General features: G+C 38.1%; 2 protein-coding genes across 2 annotated transcripts; both read right to left on the bottom strand.

Annotated features, from left to right (window-relative positions):
* Positions 1–8,877: 8,877 nt before the first annotated feature.
* On the bottom strand, positions 8,878–9,264 carry LOC141695329 (uncharacterized). Its single transcript, XM_074499586.1, has one exon. It carries the CDS (start codon positions 9,262–9,264, stop codon positions 8,878–8,880), a length of 387 nt encoding a protein of 128 aa, XP_074355687.1.
* Positions 9,265–10,367: 1,103 nt separating this feature from the next.
* LOC141695328 (uncharacterized) lies at positions 10,368–21,964 on the bottom strand. The gene is made up of 2 exons (XM_074499585.1): positions 21,785–21,964; positions 10,368–10,721 (listed from the first exon to the last, which is right to left on the bottom strand). Exons 1-2 carry the CDS (start codon positions 21,962–21,964, stop codon positions 10,368–10,370), a joined length of 534 nt encoding a protein of 177 aa, XP_074355686.1.
* Positions 21,965–22,752: the final 788 nt, after the last annotated feature.

The following is a 22,752-nucleotide window of genomic DNA, read 5'->3' as shown; positions in this document are numbered from 1 at the left end:
CATTGTATTTTGGATTCTTAATTGTATCATTTTTATATCTTACTTTTTGTGATTAATCCGTATAACTTAAAAAAAGTAGTAATTTATATTATAATTTTATTAGTAACATTAAAGTACAAATTAAATTATAGTTAACATACTAGTAGAATCAACAGTTAATTTTACACAAAATTTAATACATCCAAAAAATTATAAGACCTAAAATTTCAGAACTTATCTTTTTCTCAAAAATATAAATTTAAAAAATTATGTTTGTAGTATTTTAATATGATCCCAAATAAATATTTATTGGTATGTTCAAGTTTTCTTATTTTTAATCCACCTCAGAAACAATATGAAAAAAATGCTTGTAATTAATATGTAGTTTAAGTATCTAAGTACATCAATAACATAACTGTAGTAATTTCTATAAAATAATATTTTCATCAAAATGCCTCCTCCATTCAAATAAAAAGTTGTTTAATCTTACATAATTAGCAATTAAAAAATCTAATATTACTAACTTAAGTTATTTATTCTACGCTGAACTTAAAAAAAATTAATTAATATAGTTTTTATGAATCCTAATTTTAAGATAAAAAATAATAAAAATTAATGGATGCTAAAATTCAAAATTATGGATTCCTATATTTGACCAGTTTCATACCTTACACAAAAAAAACCATGTATAAGAAGATCCTCCTTACTTTAGGCCTTTAAAGTTCAAACCCCTTATAATTACGTTGTTTAGATAAATAAAATGATGTTCAAATTTTCACTTTAAACACTGCATTACTTCTTAATTAAAAAAAGAGTCTCTATTTTCTTGGTAGACAGGCCCGTTATATCATAAATAGACCAAGCCCAAAGCATACCACCAATTTAGAAACCCCAATCACTGTCCAACATATTGCTAGCCTTATTCAAGAAGACAACTCGGTCTCACATCTTGATCATCCTTATTTTAGGCCTCTAGAGTTTCTATTCTCGATCATCAAATTTTTAATCCAAACATTAACACATGTTATTGCGATTTCGATTTCCATTAACCATATTTATTGATCATGAGCTAAATACTCAGTAAATTTATAATAAAAATTTACAATAAGTGTTCTGTATCGTGATGACTTTCAAAACCAATCATCTACAGACTACAAGTTAATATTATTTGGCCAATAGGGCCCCAACCCGCTTCTTAAACTCCTTTGACTTCTCCATTACCGCCTACAACCATAAGTTATAAATTTAAATATTCATCCCTCTCTTCATCCTTATTTGTTGGCCAATCCTTCACGTATTTGTATAGGTCTACTCTTTTTATTCTTATTTGTCAAACTACTCTTTACGGGTCTTTCACCCATGCACCTTGACAATAGGGAGAAGATAAAAGAGAAAAGCAGAGAGAGAAAGCACACACAAAATCTTATTCAAAAAGTAATTACAAATCCCTATGGACAATAGAGAAAACAAGAAAGTTTCACTCACCTGAAAATGATTATTATGAAACGTGTTCTATATGTCTGGCCCTCCCTGAAATTGGGCCAATTTTATTACCTTAATTCTATTCACAGCCCAAGTTTCTATTATTCAAAGCTTTAGACCCAACATACTTTCATAATTATTACAATATGGTTGAAAGCCCATGGGTTTTGATTGTCAAAACATGTCCAAAGCTGTGGCCGATAGTAGGGTTACAATGATGATCCAATTACTTTTTTTAATTTTTGTTTGTTGTGTGACAATATTATATATTGTTTGCACGTATTTCGAGATTTTTATAAATTATAATTTCATAATATTTTTTTAATTTTTTTAATAAAAGTTTAAACATAAAACTTTTATTCAGAAAAAAAATTGAAAAAATATTACGGAGTTATGTTTTAAAGGAGTATTGAAAAACATGTCAAAAAGTAATGTATAGAATTTAATGGGATATAGGGAGTATATAAATAATAGGGCAAGTGGGAGGTGAGTGAGACAATTTAATTAAGGTAAAATGACTATTTTACCCTCCAAACACTATAATTACACTTAACTCTTGTCCTATTTATGAAACTTCTATCCTATTTATTTCATATCTAATACTCATTAATAATCAAACTTTAAAATATTTATACATATATATAAACATACACTGACACATATATTTTTACATATACCATTTTAAGATATATATATATTATTTAAAAAAGTAATAAAATACAATTAGAGATTAGAGATTTTGAAATAATTATAAATATAACATAATTTTATTATATCAAATTTTTAAATGGCATGACACAATTTCATATCAAAATAATTGTGGTTTAAGTGACTAACGAAAAGAAATTGTCACTACCTAATTAAATTACACTTACAAAATAATTTTAAGTAATATTTTTAAAAATTATATAATATGTAATATAATTTTATGACAATTATGAAATATCAAATATTTACTTACAAAATACACAACATAATTGTCATATCTTGTTTTACGGGAAATTCACAAAAATACAATACAAAGAACATATCACGTGGTATCAAATTTTAAGTGGAAATTTGACAATAATATAATCACATTTACGGCATGCACGCATCTTGAGAGAAATTCATATTAACAGAGTACAAAGAATTAATACAAGACAAATAACATGTTATGTACTATTAAATCTTTTTGGGTAAGTGGACAATGATATAGCCATGCTGGAAATTTTCTATGAATATAACACAAAAATTATTTTTTAATGTCGCAACATCTATCAATAACTTGAATTTCAAATATCCAAAAAATTTCGAAATTAATAAAATTTATGTAATATTCTAGAGTGTGCCCGTGCCTCGTACGGGTTATAGAGCTATTTATATATATAATAGAGTAACTAGGGGGCTCATTGAGAAAATTTATGCATTGAAAATTACTTAATTATCCCTCATAAATATGTCCTGATAAATATCAAATTTAATAACATTGTTGACGGAGGAATTTGGGAGCAACAAAACTTGAGATTCGTAGCCGGAAACAAGATCTGTGATGGTGGTTCTTCGTCGGAAACGTGAACAGTAACCGGTGGATTCGATGAACAGTATTCGTCGGAAAAGATGAGCAGTGTTTGGTGGTGATAATTATTGGGGGCTGAGATTGCTTAGGGTTAGTGGTGGCTCCTTTGCGCTCTCGCTTCTCACCCCTCACAATGTGCCTACGGGGGGATCAAGCCCACGTAGTTCTTGGGGAACAAGAAACCTAACGGGCTTAGATTTCTTATCCCGAGGCCCAGTAGGAAACCCACTGGAAACTGTCTTCTACTAGCTTTAGTAATGTCCGTCGATGAGGCCCAACCACAAAAGCCCAAGTCTCGTCCGCGGCTTCGAGACTTCACGGATAAGGCATCTCCCTGGCTAAGGATAACCCTCCGCTACCAGTTATTTCTCTCGTCCGCGGACGCAGGTATAGCCGTGGTTCACCCCAAATGTGGGACGCATCCTTGTCCCCCGATAAGGAGCCCCTACCAGATTGCAGGACAAGTGATCTCAAGCTTTTGGATGCAAAGTGCAGGATACTCTGAAGTCTCCCAACGAGGACACCCGTTGACTACAGAGACAGAGCTCCCAAAGCACACACCAGATTTCACCCCACATCCCCAGTGAGGACACCCATTGACTACAGGAGGAGGCCTTCAGTCCAGGCATATCCCTGGAGGTCTCTGACCACGGACACCGCCTTTCCTGTAGACGTGCTACAGGAAGGAGTTCTTCAATAGAGTACCTGCATCAAATAGGTTAATAATAACATTCTCCATCTTCCTTAAATCTTCCAGAGAGTTCATCCAAGTAGCATGTCAAAGTTGCATTCATATGTCAAGTAGAAGTTAAGGGCGCGCCCAAACATTCCTGTATGTTGGCGCCGCCCCGTGTCATCAGCCTTTGATCTCTTCCTATGTCATTCTACATCATAGGGCGTACCCTAATTTATTCATCGTTAGGACTTGCTCTAATTCTGTCCAAGCCAAAGTGTGGGTCTGTCAAAGTAATCATGTCCGAGTAATCCGTCCAAGGAGTCTTCCTTACCTAGGGCGCGCCCTAAGGCTCACTATAGGACAGATTCCAATCAAGTAATTCCTTTCCTCCTTTTCAATAATTGGGCGCGCCTCCTCCATCATGTTTGAGGGCACGCCTTTAAGACATGATAACCACAACTGTTAATCAGCTACTCAATCAATGGGGCGCGTTCTTAGGGCGCGCCTTTTTTTTATGGAAAGTCAATCTTATCTTTTCCTAGATTTTAGGCATTTCTCCTTCGATTTTGCCTATTTTATCAATCTCAATCTGAATATTGTTTATACCAATTTTTGGGCATAACAACTACCCCCCAAATTCCATATGTCATTGGAAATGGGATTGAATTTTTTTTCTCATCCTTATCAAAATCTGTATAAACAAATCTTCCAATACTTTTTACAGGGCGCGCCTTAAACAGGGCGTGCCTTCCAATTTTTCCCTACAGTTTCAATGATGCCATAATAAATAAGGCGCGCCTTCAAGAGGGCGCGTCTTAGAAGTTCAAACGGTTTTAAAAATAATCCCCCTTATTATTAGCGATTCGTGACTGATGTGACTGATTTGACAGCTGTCTTCTTTTTTACTATAAATACTAGTCACAATCAGTCATTTTTTCTTTTCTTTTACTTTTACCCTCTCTCTTACTTCACCCCCTTTTCCTTTTCAGAGCACCACCACCGGCGGCACTATCCTTCTGCTCGGAATCCTCTCTCTCGGCCACCATTTCTCCAGTTTTTTCCAATCATTCTCTTCTCCATTCGGAAAGGTATGTAAAACTTCTTTCTTTTCTGAATTTCATTGCATAAATCACATTGCATGCTACTTTGTCTTTTCAACTTCCTTAGCTGTTCTTGATGATATGCATAAAATGATGTATGTATCTGTGTATGTATATGTTTAATTCTGACTTCTTGCTGTTTTAGACCCAAATTTATTAGGTCTAATTTCTAATTTCATGTTTATAGGAAGCCTAATCGTTTATCCCTAAATTCAAAAGCATATATCTCATGATAATGCGCGCCTTTACATTTATACTGGGCGCGCCGTTGTCATCTAATTATCCAATAGCTCATCGTTCATAGCAGTCTGTATGGATCCTTTAAATGTTAGGACGCGCCTTCTTAGCGTACGACCCGTCTCAAAGTTAATTGTCATAGATAATAGAAAATATCATTTTCTTAAGCCTCCTCTTATTTTCACTATTTCCTTCATACTTTCGTATCTCACTCTTTCAAATTAGGCGCGCCCTCAACATTTCTATTGGTTTTCTTGACAGCTGGAAAACGAGGGCGCGTCCTCTCTTTTTCACCCTTTCAAGAATTTCCTCACAAATTTGGGGATCTATTCGCCTCCAATTACTTACTTCGATCCTCAACCCCCAAACGCCCACCATACTCCTGAATTTCTGAACCGGGTGGCGCGCCTTCTTCAAGATTCCAAAAAGGGTACCTTAATGGAAAATTCCTCAAATAGTTCTTCTACGGACAACATTCCTCTGTCTCGTATACAGGGGAAGCAGAAGCTGGTCCAAAAGGACAGATCACCAGCCCCAGATAGGACAGAACTGGATGACGATGACTGGTTCGAGAGTTTGAATGCCGATAGGTATAGGGGTGTTGAGAGGAGTGTCAACGTAGGTGCATGGCCTTCAAAAGTATCTTACAGGGCTGTATCCCCAAGCCCATCTCCTCAACAAATAAAGGGCGTGCCTACTTCTCCTGTCCCTGAGGGCGCGCCTGAAGTAAGTGTGTCACCTCTACGTGATGAAGAAAATTTCTTTGACGAGGACTCCTTCCAATTTTCCACCTCCCCTGAACCTTCTCCAATCCCCTTCCAACACTGGGAAGTTTCTGACAGTGAATTAGAGTTTGATTGGGAGGAATTCGAACCATGCAATGAAGCTGTGAAGAAACGTTTCAGGAAGGAGCATGGGAAGCTTTTTTGTGTGGGCCTGTCCTCAGCTTGTTCAGATGAGCAACTGGGATGGCTCATGGAATTTTATGATATGGAGGGCATATGGGCGCGCCCTTTAAGCATGATGCGGCCCCATATCTTCAATTATGGGAGAAACTTTAAGATTCCTAGAATGATAACCAGCCCCAAGCTGGTATCTTTGGGTATAGGCGCGCCCTTACATCCCTATCTTAGGGAAGTGATAGAACTATACGACGTGGCTCCACTCTAACTTTCTCCCAATAGCTACAAGTTTATCCTGGCTCTGTTCATCCTTTATACGGACTTGGGTTCCCCCAACCGTCAATGGTTGAAGTCGCTTATTTTTTCAATCTAAGAAAGTCTGACCATGGGTACAACTATTTGGTGGTAGACAAGCAGCACAACAAGAAGGGTTTTTCCTCTGGCAAGCTTAGCCATGAGAAAGGTTGGAAGGAAAACTTCTTTTACCTGTACAACGTTCCCAGAATAAGGATAAGATTTAACAAGTCACCGAGTAAGGGCGCACCCTTTCTTTCTTTTTCTTGCGTTATTTCTATATTTTTTCTTTCTTTTCTCATCCTTATACTTTTTCAGACAGACCAGCGGCCAAACCTCTTAAGGGCGAGCCCAAAAAATGAGCTGAAGCCCTCCTTAGAGTGGCTGTTGACATGTGGAACTTAAAAACCTTAGTCACCCGACCAACTTGATGCGAGTAGGAATTCTTTCTGACCAAGTAGGAATGAAGTGTAAATATGTAAAATTTAGGAAGGGTGCTCCTGTTTCTCGTGTCACTGACTTAGACAGTGAAGAAGAAGCTGAAGAGGAAGAAGAAGAGACAGAGGATGGCTCCTTACAAGGCCAAGATCCTTCAGGTTCATTAATTGCAGAACCTAAAGGCGCACCTTCTTATAATTGGCGCGTCTTAGCTTCCTTTCTGTCAGCTTCTGTATTAGCTTGCTAGATATAAATACCTGTTCACGTGGTCGATCTTTCCGCCCTTTAGGGCGCACCCTCCTACTCTGGGCGTAGCACTTTATACATGTTTATCAATGTTATCTTTATCAATTGCCTTTATTTATTACTCTGTTCAGCACATTTAAATATCACGTTCAATTAACATGTTCTGTGTTTTATGCAGAAATGGCTCCTCCAAGAATCCTCAAATCTTTTGGGGCGCGCCCTGGTGACAAACCTAGGCCCAAGTCAAAGAAAGACGCTCCTGCAGCATAGGCCTCCATTCCAACTTCTGTTCCCATTCCTCAAACAACACCTGTTCCAAAAAGGCCCATAATTGATCTTATAGAGAAATAGGGTGCGCCTAAGAGGCATAGATCAGAGGGCACGCCTTCTGGCTATTTCGCTGCCTTGAACGCTCTTGGCCCCATGGGTTCCCTTCATGTTTCGGATGAAGAAGTGGAACAGTGGCAAGCCATGGATTTGGGAGATGCTGCTCGTGCTTCTATAAAGGCATCTTGTCAATTGTTCATCCACTCCACTCGAGTGGTGGACAAGCTACTTGAAGAGGGGGCGCGCCTAGAGAGGCTGCAGGGTGAAAACAACATTATGAGAAACACCCTCAAGGACAAAGACTTTTTGCATGCTAAGGATATCAAGGCCAAGGATTCTGAGATTTCCTTCCTCAAGGATGAGGTGGCCAATCTCACTTCTCAGCTAGAGATTGCCAACTAAAAGGCTACCTCTCTCCATACTGAGCTTGGTGCAGCCAACTTGAGGATTGAGTATCTAGAGGAGCAGCAGAAACTGGGATGGCCTGATGAGAAGAGGGAAATGACTGATGAGGCATTTGCCAATGGCTTCCACTTCTACATGGTTGGTTATATAGCCAATGACCCTGATTATACCTTTGAGAAGTTTGGGGAAGAGACTGTTGCTGAGATGGTGGAATTTAAAAAGGAGCATGCTGCTGAAATCAAGGCAATGAGGATAGAACTTGGGCTGGAGGAGGAAGAAGGTGAGGGCGCACCACAAGAGGAAGTCCCCAAGGGCGCGCCTGAAGCTGATCCCACTGTTCCTCTTCAATCTATTCCTCCAACAGACCAGTCTCAGGGCGCGCCTTGATTCATTTTAATTTAAACTTCAAATACTTCTGAGGAGCCAACCCTCTTTTGATGCTGTGCAAAGTTGTATGACTTATCTTTCTGCTACCCTTTTACTTTTGCATGTATGGCTCGACGTTAATTTTATTCTTCCCTATATGCATAAAAATTTGTTAAGGCATTTTGATTTTTCACTTGGCCATTTATAAAAACATGACTCATATTTTCACGATGGCGCGCCCTTATATCATCACAAATCTTGTCAGTACATTATGACTGATGTTGCTACAAGACACGCCCTTTGATATCAGAGCTTATTTATTTAGCACATTTGTCGGTGTTTTATGTGATCTCGAAGTTGTTATCGTCCCTTTTATCGTAGCACTTAAATTTGAGGGCGCGCCATGGTGCAAATAACACATACTTTTTCTTATCAGTAATGCCTTCGCGATTTTTTATTTACTTATCAGTTCAAGGGCACGCCTTAATCCGATTAGCTTTTGCTTTAGCTAATTTTGTTGTCCATGTACATGTTTATCTTGATTATGAAGCAGAAATTATTAGACAGGGCGCGCCTTAAAATAGGGCGCGCCTCTGATGTTTTTCAGATGAGAAATTTTATGTCAAGCAAATAAAGCAATTTGAAGTAACTTTTCCCTTTTATTGATAATGCGCTCTAGTGTATAAGTTACACCAGTCCCATGGCTACTATGCTCTATGGGGAAATTATTTGAATTTTTTTTCTTCCTTCTGCTAGTTCCAAGGTTCGCAGTCACATGTACTACCCCCTAGGCTAGGAGGAATTTATTTACTACTAGCCTATTACATAAGAATCAAAATAAGAAAACAAGGGGGACACAGCCACACCCTACTGATAATACTTCCATAAATGTTCTGCATTCCATGCTCGAGGAATAAGTTTACCATCTAGATCTTCTAAGCGATAGGTTCCCTTCCAGAGTATAGCTTTAACTTTGTACGGTCCTTCCCAATTAGCTCCAAGCAACCTGTGCTGAGCTATCTTAGTGTTAGGCAAAACCTTTCGCAACACAAGATCTCCAACCTTGAACGGTACGGATTTTACACTTTTATTGAAATACCTTATGACCCTCTGCTGATATGTAGCAAGCTTCAATTGAGCGTTCGTTCGGGCTTCGTCTAACAGATCCAAGTGGAGCCTCTGGTTAACTTCTGCATCTTCCTCGACAAACACGTCTCTCCGTAGGGATCCCGCTCCTACCTCCACGGGAACCATGGCCTCATACCCATAAGTCAGCAGAAAGGGGGTTTCTCCTATGGTCGATCTAGGGGTCGTATTGTAAGACCAAAGGACCATGGGCATCTCTTCCGGCCAATCTCATTTTTTCTCTTCTAATTTTGCCTTCAAGGTGTGTTTTATGATTTTGTTTATGGCTTCTGTCTGACCATTACTCTGCGAATGATAAACCGCGGCGAAGTCCTTTTTAATCATTAAGTCCTCACAGAGCTTCCTTAACTCTTTACTATCAAACTGCTTTCCATTGTCTGAGATGAGTTTGTAGGGGATACCGAACCTGCATACTATGGAATTAAACACAAAATCCCTTATCTTCTTTGCCGTGATCGTGGCTAGTGACATAGCCTCTGCCCATTTGGTGAAGTAGTCCACAGCCACCACGGCGTATTTCACACCCCCCTTTGCTTTGGGCAACTCTCCAATGAGATTAATTTCCCACATGACAAAAGGCCAGGGACTCGCCAACGAGGTAATGGTAGATGTCGGGGCGTTGGAATAGTTGGCGAATCGCTGGTAACGATCACAAGCCCGGACAAAATTGAAAGCATCTTCTTTTATAGTCGGCCAGTAATATCCTTGTCTGAGCACTTTTAATGCCAAGGAACCACCCCCCGAGTGATTGCCACAAATCCCTTCGTGCACCTCTCTGAGAATATAATTTCCTTCTTCCATATCCACACAACGTAACAGTGGCTGGTTAAATCCTCTCTTGTATAGTACCCCGTCATATTCGACATACTTTGCGGCCTGGTAATGAAGGCGTCGAGCCTGTAGTTTGTCTTCTGGTACAGCTCCTGTTTGAATATAGTTATGAATGGGGGTCATCCAACTTTCTTGTGGGATTTCTTGCATCTGAAACACCTCCACCTCTGTGATACTTGGGATTTCTTGGATTCCCAAAGGGATTTGTCCAAGTTGAACGCTGTCCATCTGTGACCCCATCTTGGCCAAAGCATCCGCATTACTATTTTCTTCTCGCGGAACGCTTTCTAGCCTGGCATTTGAAATTTTTTCAGTAGGCGTTGCGCACATCTCATATATAGCTCTATTCGTGGTCCCCGGGCTTGGAAACCTCCGTTGACCTAGTTCACAACTAATTCAGAATCGCTCTGAACTATCAGATTCACGGCCCCTACCTTCAGAGGTAATTTCAGACTGTTGATCAAGGGTTCATACTCAGCATCATTGTTAGTAGCATAGAACTTCAAATGGATAGCACTCATCAAACGGTGTCCCTCCGGAGTGATCAAGATAATTTCGGCACCTGATCCATTGTTGTTCACGGCCCCGTCCACATGTAATATCCACCAAGGATGTGGGAGTTCCTGCCTCTTTTCATCCCGGTGACTTCCTTGCGAGGTTGGTTTTGCCAGCACTATGGCCTTATCATCGACTTCTGCATCGAACTCAAGTATGAAATCAGCCAGCGCTTGTCCCTTAATTGTCGTGCGAGGACAATATATTAGATATATTTGATAATGTCATGGCTAATATGTTTTATGTTTAGATTTCAGATCTTATTTGAACAGAACAAATCAGTACTTAACTGATCAGTACTTATACTGGACGACAGAACTTAAGGGATATCAGTACTTATGTTATCAGGAGATAGATATCAGAACTTAAGTGCTGAAGGACGATCGGATAAGGACAGTAGCTGATTGAAGTTAAGAAGATCAAGATAAACATAAGAAGAGATATGCATGAAGAAGGAATTCCGTGAAGAATGGAATACTTGGAATAAAAGATATCTGATTGATATATATTAGGAAGCAGAATTATATTCCATATCAATTAGCGATTATCTTGTAACTGTGTAATATATAAACACAGACATAGGGTTTACACTATAAGTGTTATCATTATCGAGAATATTATTTACTGTAACCCTAGCAGCTCTCGTGATATTTTGTTCATCACTGAGAGATAACAGTTCCAGATTGTAACAGAGTTTATTGTTTCAATAAAGTTTGTTTTCTGTTACATAAGTTCTTGAAGTTTGATTTGATTGTAATAAACACTGTATTCACCCCCTCTACAGTGAAAGTGTGACCTAACAAGTGGTATCAGAGCCTTCTGTTAACACACATACAGTTAAAGATCCAAACACAATCATGTCTGACACAGAAACTCCAACTAAGCCTACCAAAACTGAGGAATCATCAAAGACATCAACTCAGAGTCGATATGAGACTATCAGAGTTCCCATATTGAGACCATCTGAATATCCCATATGGAAGGTAAGGATGACCATGTTTCTGGAAGCAACAGATCCAGAATACCTTGATAGAATCAAGGAAGGGCCTCACAAACCTACCAAGCTCGCTGTTGTAGTTGCAGGTGAAGCAGCAAAAACCGTACCAAAGGAAAAGAGTGATTACACTGCTGAAGATATAGCATCTATTGGTAAGGATGCCAAGGTACGACACTTATTGCATAGTGCCATTGATAATGTAATGTCAAACAGGGTAATCAACTGCAAGACTGCTAAGGAGATATGGGATGCACTGGAGACAAGGTGTCAAGGAACTGAAATAGTTAAGAAGAACAGGAAGACAATACTCACTCAAGAGTATGAACACTTTGACTCTAGGACTAATGAGTCATTGACTGATGTATATGATAGATTTGTCAAACTCTTGAATGACTTGTCATTGGTTAATAAGGAGTATGATCTTGAAGATACAAACCTTAAATTCCTGTTAGCTCTTCCTGAATGTTGGGATTTGAAGGCAACAACAATAAGAGACAACTACAATCTTGATGAAACAACTCTTGATGAAATCTATGGAATGCTCAAGACTCATGAACTTGAGATGGAACAAAGAAGCAAGAGGAAAGGAGGAAAGTCAAGGATAGTTGCTCTCAAGGCTGAAGAGGAATCCCCCAAACCACCTTCCTCAAAGAAAGACAAGGGTAAAGCTCTTATCATAAAGTCTGATACTGAGTCATCAAGTTCTGAGAGTGATGATAACTCAGATTCTGAAAGCTTGCCTGAAACTGATGCTGATGAGGAGATGATGAAGCTGTGTGCTCTTATGGTAAAAGGAATCACAAAGATTGCATACAGGAAGTTCAGGAAGGGAAAGAAGTTTTCCAGGAAAGGCATAAGTTCTGATAAGAAGAATTTCAGAAGATCTGAAGGAAGAGGAGGAAAGTCTGACAGAGGAGATTACGCTAATGTTAAATGTTATAATTGTGGTGAGAAAGGCCACATATCTCCTGATTGCAAGAAGACCAAGAGTGACAAAGGCAAAGCTCTTGTCACAAAGCAGAAAAGCTGGACAGACACCTCAGACTCTGAAAGTGAGGAGAACTATGCATTGATGGCAAATGCTGATAAATCAAGTTCTGAGAGCAGTTCTGAAGCTGCTGAAACAAAGGTACCTCAGACTACTTATGCTTTTCATACTGATGATATTAATGAGTTGAGAAGATATCTTAAAACCATGTTTGTTAGTTATAGAGATCAAACTTTAACATGTGAAAGATTAACTTCTGAAAATCTTGCTTTTAGGAAAAGAAATGATTTCTTAGAAAAAGAGTTAGTCATGTTCCATCAAACTCAGAAGGATAGAGATGATGCTTTTTATGTTAGGGATGAAGTGCTAAAAATGAATGAATCTCTAAAAACTGAGTTAGAAAAGGAGAGAGAGATTATCAGAACTTGGACTAACTCTGGCAAAACAACTCAAAATTTGCTAAGCAGTGGAAACTGGAAAGAGGGCTTAGGTTATGGAGAAAATAAAAATGAAAAAGGAACTGTAGAAATTAAGCCTGTTGATAAGCAAAAGCCAAAGTTAAAACCTGTTAAGTTTGTAACTGAAAAATCTAAAAATGAGAAATCAGAAGTTAAAAAGGAATCAGCTTCTGACAAACTAAAACAGGAAAAGACAGCTGAAGTTAACATAGGCTTAATGACAAAGAAGCAGCTTAAGCATAAGCTGAAAGATGTTAAGAATGCAAACAAGGTAAAATCACCTAGGAAAAACAGGAATGGAAAGGAAGGTGTAAATAAAAGCAATAACTATAAATCTGTTCATGATGCTCCTAGGAAAGCGTGTCATAACTGTGGAAGTTCTAACCATCTGGCTTCTTTTTGCAGGAAGAATAAGAATATTAACTCCTTATCTACAAAATCAGGAGTTAGGAGTCAGTCTGTTAGATACAAACCACAAGATCCTTGTTTTCATTGTGGTAGTTTATGGCATTCCATTTATACTTGTAAGGAATATCATAGTTTGTACTATGATTATTATCAAATAAAACCTTCTTTAAAGAAAGTTTCTGTTGTTCCTTCTAGTGTAAGTTCTGATTCAAAGTCTGGTAGTATAAGTTCTGATAAGAAAACTGTTAACATAAAATCTGATGCTAAATCCGCTGCAAATGTTAACAAACCTAAAAAGGCCAAAGGATCCAAGCAAGTCTGGGTCCTTAAAACTAATAATTAGTGGTCTTTTTGATTGCAGGGCAACAGGAAAAATATTTTAGTTCTGGACAGTGGATGTTCAGGACATATGACTGGAAATAAGGCCCTGCTATCAGACTTTGTGGAGAAAGCTGGCCCAAGTGTTTCTTATGGAGATGGCAACATTGGAAAAACTTTGGGATATGGCAATATCAATTTTGGGAATGTCATCATTAAAGATGTAGCTCTGGTCTCAGGACTTAAACACAACTTACTGAGTATAAGTCAAATCTGTGACAGAGGTTATCATGTTGATTTCTTTGCAGAACATTGTGAAATAGTTAGTAAATCTAAAGAAAAAATTGTTCTGAAGGGATTCAGGCGTGGTAACATTTATGAAGCTAAGCTTTCAACAAGTTCTGATGGTTCTGCAATCTGTTTAGTGAGTAGAGCCTCAACTGAAGAAAGCTGGAATTGGCACAAGAAACTCTCTCATTTAAATTTCAACAAGATAAATGAACTGATCAAGAAAGATCTTGTGAGAGGACTGCCAAAATCAGTGTTTGTTCCTGATGGTCTTTGTGACTCATGTCAGAAGGCTAAACAAAGAAAATCTTCGTTCAAGAGCAAGACTGAATCATCAATTCTTGAGCCTTATTATCTACTTCATGTTGATCTATTTGGTCCAGTGAATGTCATGTCTATTGCAAAGAAGAAATATGCATTGGTCATAGTAGATGAGTTCACCAGATACACATGGGTGTATTTCTTGCACACAAAAAGTGAAACTGCATCTATCCTGATTGATCATGTCAAACATCTGGATAAATTGATCAAAAATTCTGTGAAAATTTTGAGGAGTGATAATGGCACTGAATTCAAGAATCTGATAATGGAAGAGTTCTGCAAAAATCATGGAATAAAGCAGGAATTTTCTGCTCCTGGAACTCCACAGCAAAATGGAGTTGTTGAAAGGAAGAATAGAACTCTCATTGAAGCTGCACGAACAATGCTTGAAGAAGCAAAGCTTCCAACCTATTTCTGGGCTGAAGCTGTGCAGACTGCTTGTTTTACTCAAAATGCAACACTTATTAACAAGCATGGAAAAACACCATATGAGATGGTGAAGAACAAGAAACCAAATCTCAAATACTTTCATGTATTTGGATGTAAGTGTTTTGTTCTCAAGACTCATCCTGAACAGCTATCCAAGTTTGATCTAAAAGCTGATGAAGGAATCTTTGTTGGATATCCACTTTCTACAAAAGCCTTCAGAGTCTATAATTTGAGAACAAAAGTGGTCATGGAATCTATCAATGTCTCTTTTGATGACAAGAAGATCACTGGACTTGAAGATTGCATTGATCATGATCAGCTGAGATTTGAAAATGAAGATTCATATTCTGATACCTCAAGTCCTGACAGTCTAAGTCCTGATACTGTAAATTCTGATGGATTAAACTCTGATGTTATTGAAACTGTGGTGACTACGTCAAAGGAAGATGCACCAATGCAGGGGGAGCATACTCAAGATATTATCACATCTCAAGAAGCATCAGAACATACATCTGGCTCTTCAAATTCTGATTCGTCAAGTTCTGATAAGTCAAGTACTGACAGTACTGAAAAGCTAAATACTGAAGGATCCAACTCAGAGAGCATAGTTTCAGGGGGAGCATCAGAAAATGAAACCGAAGACAGCATGAATCATGGGGGAGCATCCAGTTCTAGAGAAAATCTTCCATCTGCAAGGAAGTGGACAAAATCACATACACCTGATTTGATAATTGGAAATCCTGAGGCAGGTGTCAGAACTAGAACAGGTACTTCGAATGAATGTCTTTACAATTCTTTTCTCTCTCAGTCTGAGCCAAAGAAAGTGGAAGAAGCTCTTCAAGATGCTGATTGGGTGCAAGCAATGCAGGAAGAGTTGAATGAATTTGAAAGAAACAAAGTCTGGACCTTAGTGCCAAGACCTAAGAATAGATCGGTTGTTGGTACAGAGTGGGTATTCAGAAACAAAACTGACAGTGATGACATAATTGTAAGGAACAAGGCAAGGCTGGTTGCAAAAGGATATTCTCAACAGGAGGGAATTGACTATGATGAAACATTTGCTCCAGTTGCTAGGTTAGAAGCCATAAGGATATTCATGGCTTATGCTGCTCACAAAAAGTTTACTGTCTTTCAAATGGATTTGAAAAGTGCTTTTCTCAATGGAGAATTGGAAGAGGAAGTATATGTTGAACAACCTCCAGGCTTTGTAGATTCCAAACATCCAAATTATGTCTACAGGCTTGATAAAGCACTTTATGGACTTAAGCAAGCTCCTAGAGCATGGTATGAGACTTTAGCTCAGTTTCTTCTGGAAAGTGGATTCAACAGAGGAATTATTGACAAAACACTGTTCTATCTCAACCATGGCAAGGATTTACTTTTGATCCAGATTTATGTTGATGATATTATTTTTGGGTCTCCAAATGACAAACTTTGAAAAAAGTTTGCCAAACTAATGCAGTCAAGATATCAGATGAGTATGATGGGAGAACTCAGTTATTTTCTGGGCCTTCAAGTCAAACAGAGTGAAGAAGGAACTTTTATTTGTCAATCTAAGTACACCAGAAACTTGCTGAAGAAATTTGGAATGCAAGACTATTCAAGTGCATCCACTCCCATGGCCACTGCAACAAAACTGGATAAGGATACTGGTAATTCAGTAGATATTACTGATTACAGAGGTATGATTGGCTCACTTCTCTATCTAACTGCTAGTAGACCAGATATCATGTTTGCTACTGTCTTTGTGCAAGATTTCAAGCAGATCCAAGAGAACCTCACTTAACAGCTGTAAAAAGAATCTTTAAGTATCTTAAAGGAACAGCTGATCTAGGATTATGGTATCCTAGAGAATCAGATTTTAAATTAATAGGTTACTCAGATGCAGATTTTGCAGGTTGCAAAATTGACAGGAAAAGCACAAGTGGTAGCTGCCAGTTTCTTGGAGGCAGGTTGGTTTCTTGGTATAGCAAGAAACAAAAGTCAATTTCCACATCAACTGCAGAAGCAGAGTATATTGCTGCAGGAAGCTGCTGTGCACAGATTCTCTGGATGAAGAATCAGTTACTGGATTATGGGTTAACATATTTCAAAATCCCTATTTACTGTGATAATCAAAGTGCTATTGCTATGACAGGTAATCCAGTTCAACACTCTATGACAAAGCACATCAGCATCAGGTACCATTTCATCAGGGAACATGTGGATGAAGGTACAGTGGAATTGCATTTTGTTCCCACAGATCAACAAGTAGCAGATATCTTCACAAAACCACTGTGTGAAGCTACCTTTACAAAATTGGTAAATGAACTTGGAATGATTTCAGGTTCTTTCTCTAAATCTGCTTAAACTTGTTCTATGTTATCAGACTTTATGATCAGTATTTACAGAATTAATCTCTTTGTATATTCTGTGCATTAATTGATAAATGTCTTTAAGTACTGACTATTGTCTGATATATGTTTCTAAACTCTGATAAGTGATATGTCTGTTTCAGTAACTATTCAATCCTATGAGGATAACTGTGCTAGATACTGATCTAGTAATCTTCAATAAACAAATGATTCCATGGAAGAAGTAATTATTTCAGTGGAAATCTTATGACACTAGCAAATTCTGATAACTGAGCTTAGTTAAGTTTACTTTGTATATCTTATTACTAAGTCACAAATTAGAATAATGCTACTCATCTGTTAAGTTCTGATACTAGTAAAACTGCTGAATGTACTAAGTGCTGATAGACCTCTCTTATTAAAAAAAAAAAAATCAAAGAATAAAATCAGGTACTCCTTTGAGATCTAGAGTAAAAATGTGAAAGGGACGACCCAAGTGCATTGCTGGTATTAAGTAAATATGCATTAGAAAAGCAAAATATTTTCTTGGTGACTTTTCACACTCTATGATTACTGGAGAAATACTCTGATAATAGCATAAATTCTGATAAGCAGTCGTGACTCACTTACACTGAGAAGCCACTGTAAAAGAGAATTTTAAAGATGCATAAAATTAGCACAAAAACAGTTGAGGTGGACTCATGCATGAACTCATTTATCAGTAGGTTTCAGGATAATGACAGCTCTTTAGCAAAATTTTAATTATGACTTATTTCTAAGATGTACTGAAGTAGATCAGACTTTACTCTTTGTCTGTTATTTAGCTTAATGCACACACTAATCACTCCATCTGAATGATGAAAATTTCTGTGGTGGTCTATGTTATTTTAGATAAACAGTCATTGTGTCATTTTTGCACAAATTCTGAGGACATGTTCTAGTTATATGGTCTGATGATTAAGTCCTGACGTTCATAACTAAGAACTTGTATGAGTATTTACTAAGATGAGCATTCCTTTTTCGAGTTAAGAAATTATGTTCTGATGACTGTTAAGTTCTGGTATAGGTCTAAGTTCTGATTTCTCAGTCTAATCCTTTACTTGGCTTATCTTTGAATGAAATTTCATAACAGTCTCAGTTTGTACTCGCATATGTTGAAGTGGAAGATTAATAGTCACTATGATTAGGATTAATGGTTTTGTACTTGAACAGTCCACTGTTTCTTTGAGAGATGAATCAGATTCTGAGGATCATATTCCTTCTTCAGAACCTGTGGTAAATGAAGCTGAGAAGGCGACTTCTCAGACGGATTCTGCAATTGGGGGTTCTAGGCTTCTCAAGAGGCTTAGACGTATGACGGTTCCTGAAACTCCCAAGGAATCCAAATCAACAAGGAAGTACAAGAAACAGAGGGCACAAAGGCCAGTTTCAGATGATGAGGAGGAAGCATCTAAGGAAGGGGATCAGGAATCTCTGATCTCACAAGACAAGGAATTTGCTCCAGTCACTTCTTCTCCATCAACTCCATCTTAGGAACCTGTATCTGACAAGGCTAATTCACCTTCTATGTCTCTTGTTGATCCAGGCACAAATGCTGAAATTGATATTCAGAACCTGGTTGTGCCTGAAATATTTTTCTTAGAAGCTCCAACAGCAAATAATCCTTCCACAACACCTGTTACTGATGCTGTTCAAACTCCTGAGTTATCACTAACACCTTCTCTGCATCAAGATGCTGATGATCAGATTTTAGGTGAGCATCAGGATATGGCTGTTGATCAGAACTTAGTATCAGATCAGCAATTAGAGGATGTTGAAGCCTCCATTGCTACTCACACAGTTGTCTTATCAGAAGATACTGATTCTCTAAGTTCTGATGCTGCAAATGTTGGAGATACTGGTGAGGCTGCTACAACTGTAGATGCTGATGAAGCAGGTCCTTCAGGACATACTCCTCTACTGACTCTTCCTAAGTCTGAACTGGTAAAGGAGTTTGTTATCAGGGATGCACCAGTACCTTGGAGTGAAACTCCTGCAGGTCAGGAGTGGACTAAGGAATGGAACTCAGTTTCATGTGTTCCAAATGCTTTACATCTTGCTGAGCACTTGACTAAAGCTGATGAAATGTTACATTCTGATGATTTTAAAACCCAGCTTAGAGTCACTGCATTGAGTACTAAACATCTACAAGGTCTTCATTCCAACACTCATGCAGAGCTACACAAGATTCAGGAGAACTTTATCAAACAGGAACAAGTTTGGAAAATTGATAAGAAAAAGTTCTTCCAACCTACCATTGACAGGGTTGCTTATATTGAGAAAACTCAAGAGAAGCAACAAGCTCAGATTGATCAAATTCTGACAAATCAAGCTTCTTAGCAATCGCAACTTACTGAAATCCAGACCTCAGTGGAACTACTTATCTCTCTTTTATTACCTACTGATGCCAAAAAGGGGGAGAAGGTAATTAAGTCCAAATGCAAAACCAACAAGTCACTGCAAGGAAAGGATGATGGAAAAGATGACCAAGGAAACTCTGGAATGGGTAGTGGTCATAGTCAAGGTAGAAGGTTTACATCAAGACAAGCTAGTCACAGAACAAGTTCTGATACTGGGAAAAGAATAAGTTCTGCTGCTGGTAAAAGGATAAGTTCTGATGAACTTCTAGATCTTGATGAGGAAATGTCAAGACAGTTATTTCTTCAAGAAAATCCAGGGATGGACTTGGAAAGTTTAAAGGAAGAAGAAGCCAGACTTAAATCAGAGAAAGTCACATCTAAATCTGAAGCTTCTGGTAAAAAGTTACTTCCAAAACCTAAAGGCATTGTGATCAAAGAAAGGATACATACTGAAGAAACTTTGGCTAGATCACAACCACAGATAGATCCAAGATCCAAGGGTAAAGAAAAGGTTGGTGAACCTATCAAGCCTTATGTACCTCCTGAGGAAGAAGAAATTACTGATGGAAAAGATGATCTTGCTCTGACTTCAAGAAAAGTTCTTAAAACAACCTCTGACATGGCTCAAGTTGTTCAGAGTCAAGAAATTGTAAGTTCTGATATTCAGAAGAAGCAAGTAACCTCTGACAGTGCTCAAGTTAACTTGATATCAGAAAATAAATCAAATACACTCCTACCAGGATTCACTAAAGCAAAACAAACTCAACCTTTGAAGACTACTGCAAGTCGTTTTGAAGCTAGAGTAGTTACTGGAAAGGAAGCAAGAGATAAAACTGGATTGGGAAGTGCTGATGAAAGAAGAGTACACAACACTACCGATGATCTAACTTCCTTGAGTGAACCAGGTATTGGAGCAACTCCTGAGAGATTGAATCAACTAGAATCTGTACAGATGGTTTACCATACCTACTTGAAAGAATACATCATGTTGTATTTCATGACAGATGGTAGGGTTTATCATATAAGACAAAATGCCATTCCTTTGAAGTATTTTGAAGAATTGGAGCATGTACTTTTCTTACTTCAAGTGGATGACAGAATAACCGAGACTGCTGCAAACTACTTAAAAGAACAGATTCAGAGACAGAAAAGACTTTATTCTGTTAAGTCTGACAGCAGATATGTTCCAAAGTACAGAAATCACAATGGTGATATTGTTGATATGAAGCCTAATACTGCACAGATCAGAACATATCTTGGTATTAAGGGGCTTGAATTCAATCTAGAGTCTAACAAAGCTTATGTCATAAGACTAGATCGGGAGTTGAGAAGAGCAAAGATTAATGATCTCAGAGCTGCAATATTTCAAACTGGTGAAGATACTGCAGAGCTTAAAGATGTCAAACGGAGAATGATTGATGAACTCAGATATGCTGAGAAATGTTTGTTGAAGAATTATCTCAGAACAACTCCTGACATTAGAGAGATCAGAAAATGATGAAGCCAAGTCAAAGATCTACAACTACTTAAATTCTGATGTGTATACAGACCAAAGTTGTTATCAGAAGTTGAATTGGTAAAAGCTTTAAGGACTGTAAGTTGTAGTTATCTTGTCTATTTCTCATGCATTTGTACTTAATGTTTTTGACATCATCAAATATCTGTTAAACTTGTATATTTTGCTAATTTACAAGTTGGGGGAGATTGTTAGATATATTTGATAATGTCATGGCTAATATGTTTTATGTTTAGATTTCAGATCTTATTTGAACAGAACAAATCAGTACTTAACTGATCAGTACTTATACTGGACGACAGAACTTAAGGGATATCAGTACTTATGTTATCAGGAGATAGATATCAGAACTTAAGTGCTGAAGGACGATCAGATAAGGACAGTAGCTGATTGAAGTTAAGAAGATCAAGATAAACATAAGAAGAGATATGCATGAAGAAGGAATTCCGTGAAGAATGGAATACTTGGAATAAAAGATATCTGATTGATATATATTAGGAAGCAGAATTATATTCCATATTAATTAGCGATTATCTTGTAACTGTGTAATATATAAACACAGACATAGGGTTTACACTATAAGTGTTATCATTATCGAGAATATTATTTACTGTAACCCTAGCAGCTCTCGTGATATTTTGTTCATCACTGAGAGATAACAGTTCCAGATTGTAACAGAGTTTATTGTTTCAATAAAGTTTGTTTTCTGTTACATAAGTTCTTGAAGTTTGATTTGATTGTAATAAACACTGTATTCACCCCCTCTACAGTGAAAGTGTGACCTAACACAATATTCCAAATCGAATTGTCCCAGCTCCACTGCCCATTTTAAAATTCTCCCTGACGATTCGGGTTTATGTAGAATATGCCGAAGCGGATAAGCGGTGCGAAATTCTATTCGGTGAGCCTGAAAGTATGGTCTTAGCTTTCGTGCTGCAAGAATAAGTGCGTACACTAGTTTCTCCATGTTGGTATATCTGGTTTCTGCATCCAACAACCTTTTGCTCACATAGTATATGGGCCACTGGTGGCTTGCTTCTTCATTTACCAATACCGCGCTGACGGAATATTCCGACACCGCCAAATAAAGAATCAATGTCTCTCCGTCTTCTAGTTTGGCCAATATCGGAGGATTTCCCAACTGCTATTTGATTTTCAGAAAAGCTTCTTCATACTCAGGAGTCCACAAGAAATCATTCCCCATTCCTTTGATTGCCTTGAAGAATTCTTTGCACCTATCCGATGACTTTGAGACAAATCGATTCAGGGCCGCAATCCTTCCCCTCAGGCTCTGTACTTGTTTGACGCTGGTGGGAGATTTCATATCTAGCAGAACTTTGATTTTTGCCGGGTTAGCCTCAATCCCCCGGTGGTTGACCATGAATCCCGAGAATTTTCCCGACTCCACGCCGAACACACACTTCTGCGGGTTTAGTTTCATCTTATATTTTCTCAGAATATGGAACATTTCAGCTAAGTAGGCGATATGGTCTTCCGCCTTTTTTGATTTTACGAGCATGTCATCCACATACACTTCCATTGTTTTCCCAATCTGCTTCTTGAACATTTTGTTTACTAATCTTTGATAAGTGACGTCGGCGTTGATCAGACCAAATGGCATTCCGATATAGCAGTAGAGCCCTCTATCAGTGATAAAAGAGGTGTGCTCCTGGTCCGGCTCATACATAAGGATTTGGTTATACCCGGAGTATGCGTCCATGAAGCTGAGCAAGGCATGTCCTGCCGTGGCGTCGA

Source organism: Apium graveolens, chromosome 11 (genome assembly GCF_009905375.1).
Source record: "Apium graveolens cultivar Ventura chromosome 11, ASM990537v1, whole genome shotgun sequence".
In the NCBI taxonomy this organism is placed as follows: Eukaryota; Viridiplantae; Streptophyta; class Magnoliopsida; order Apiales; family Apiaceae; genus Apium; species Apium graveolens.
Note: the sequence above shows the minus strand (reverse complement) of the source record. Positions and strands in the feature narration are given on the sequence as shown.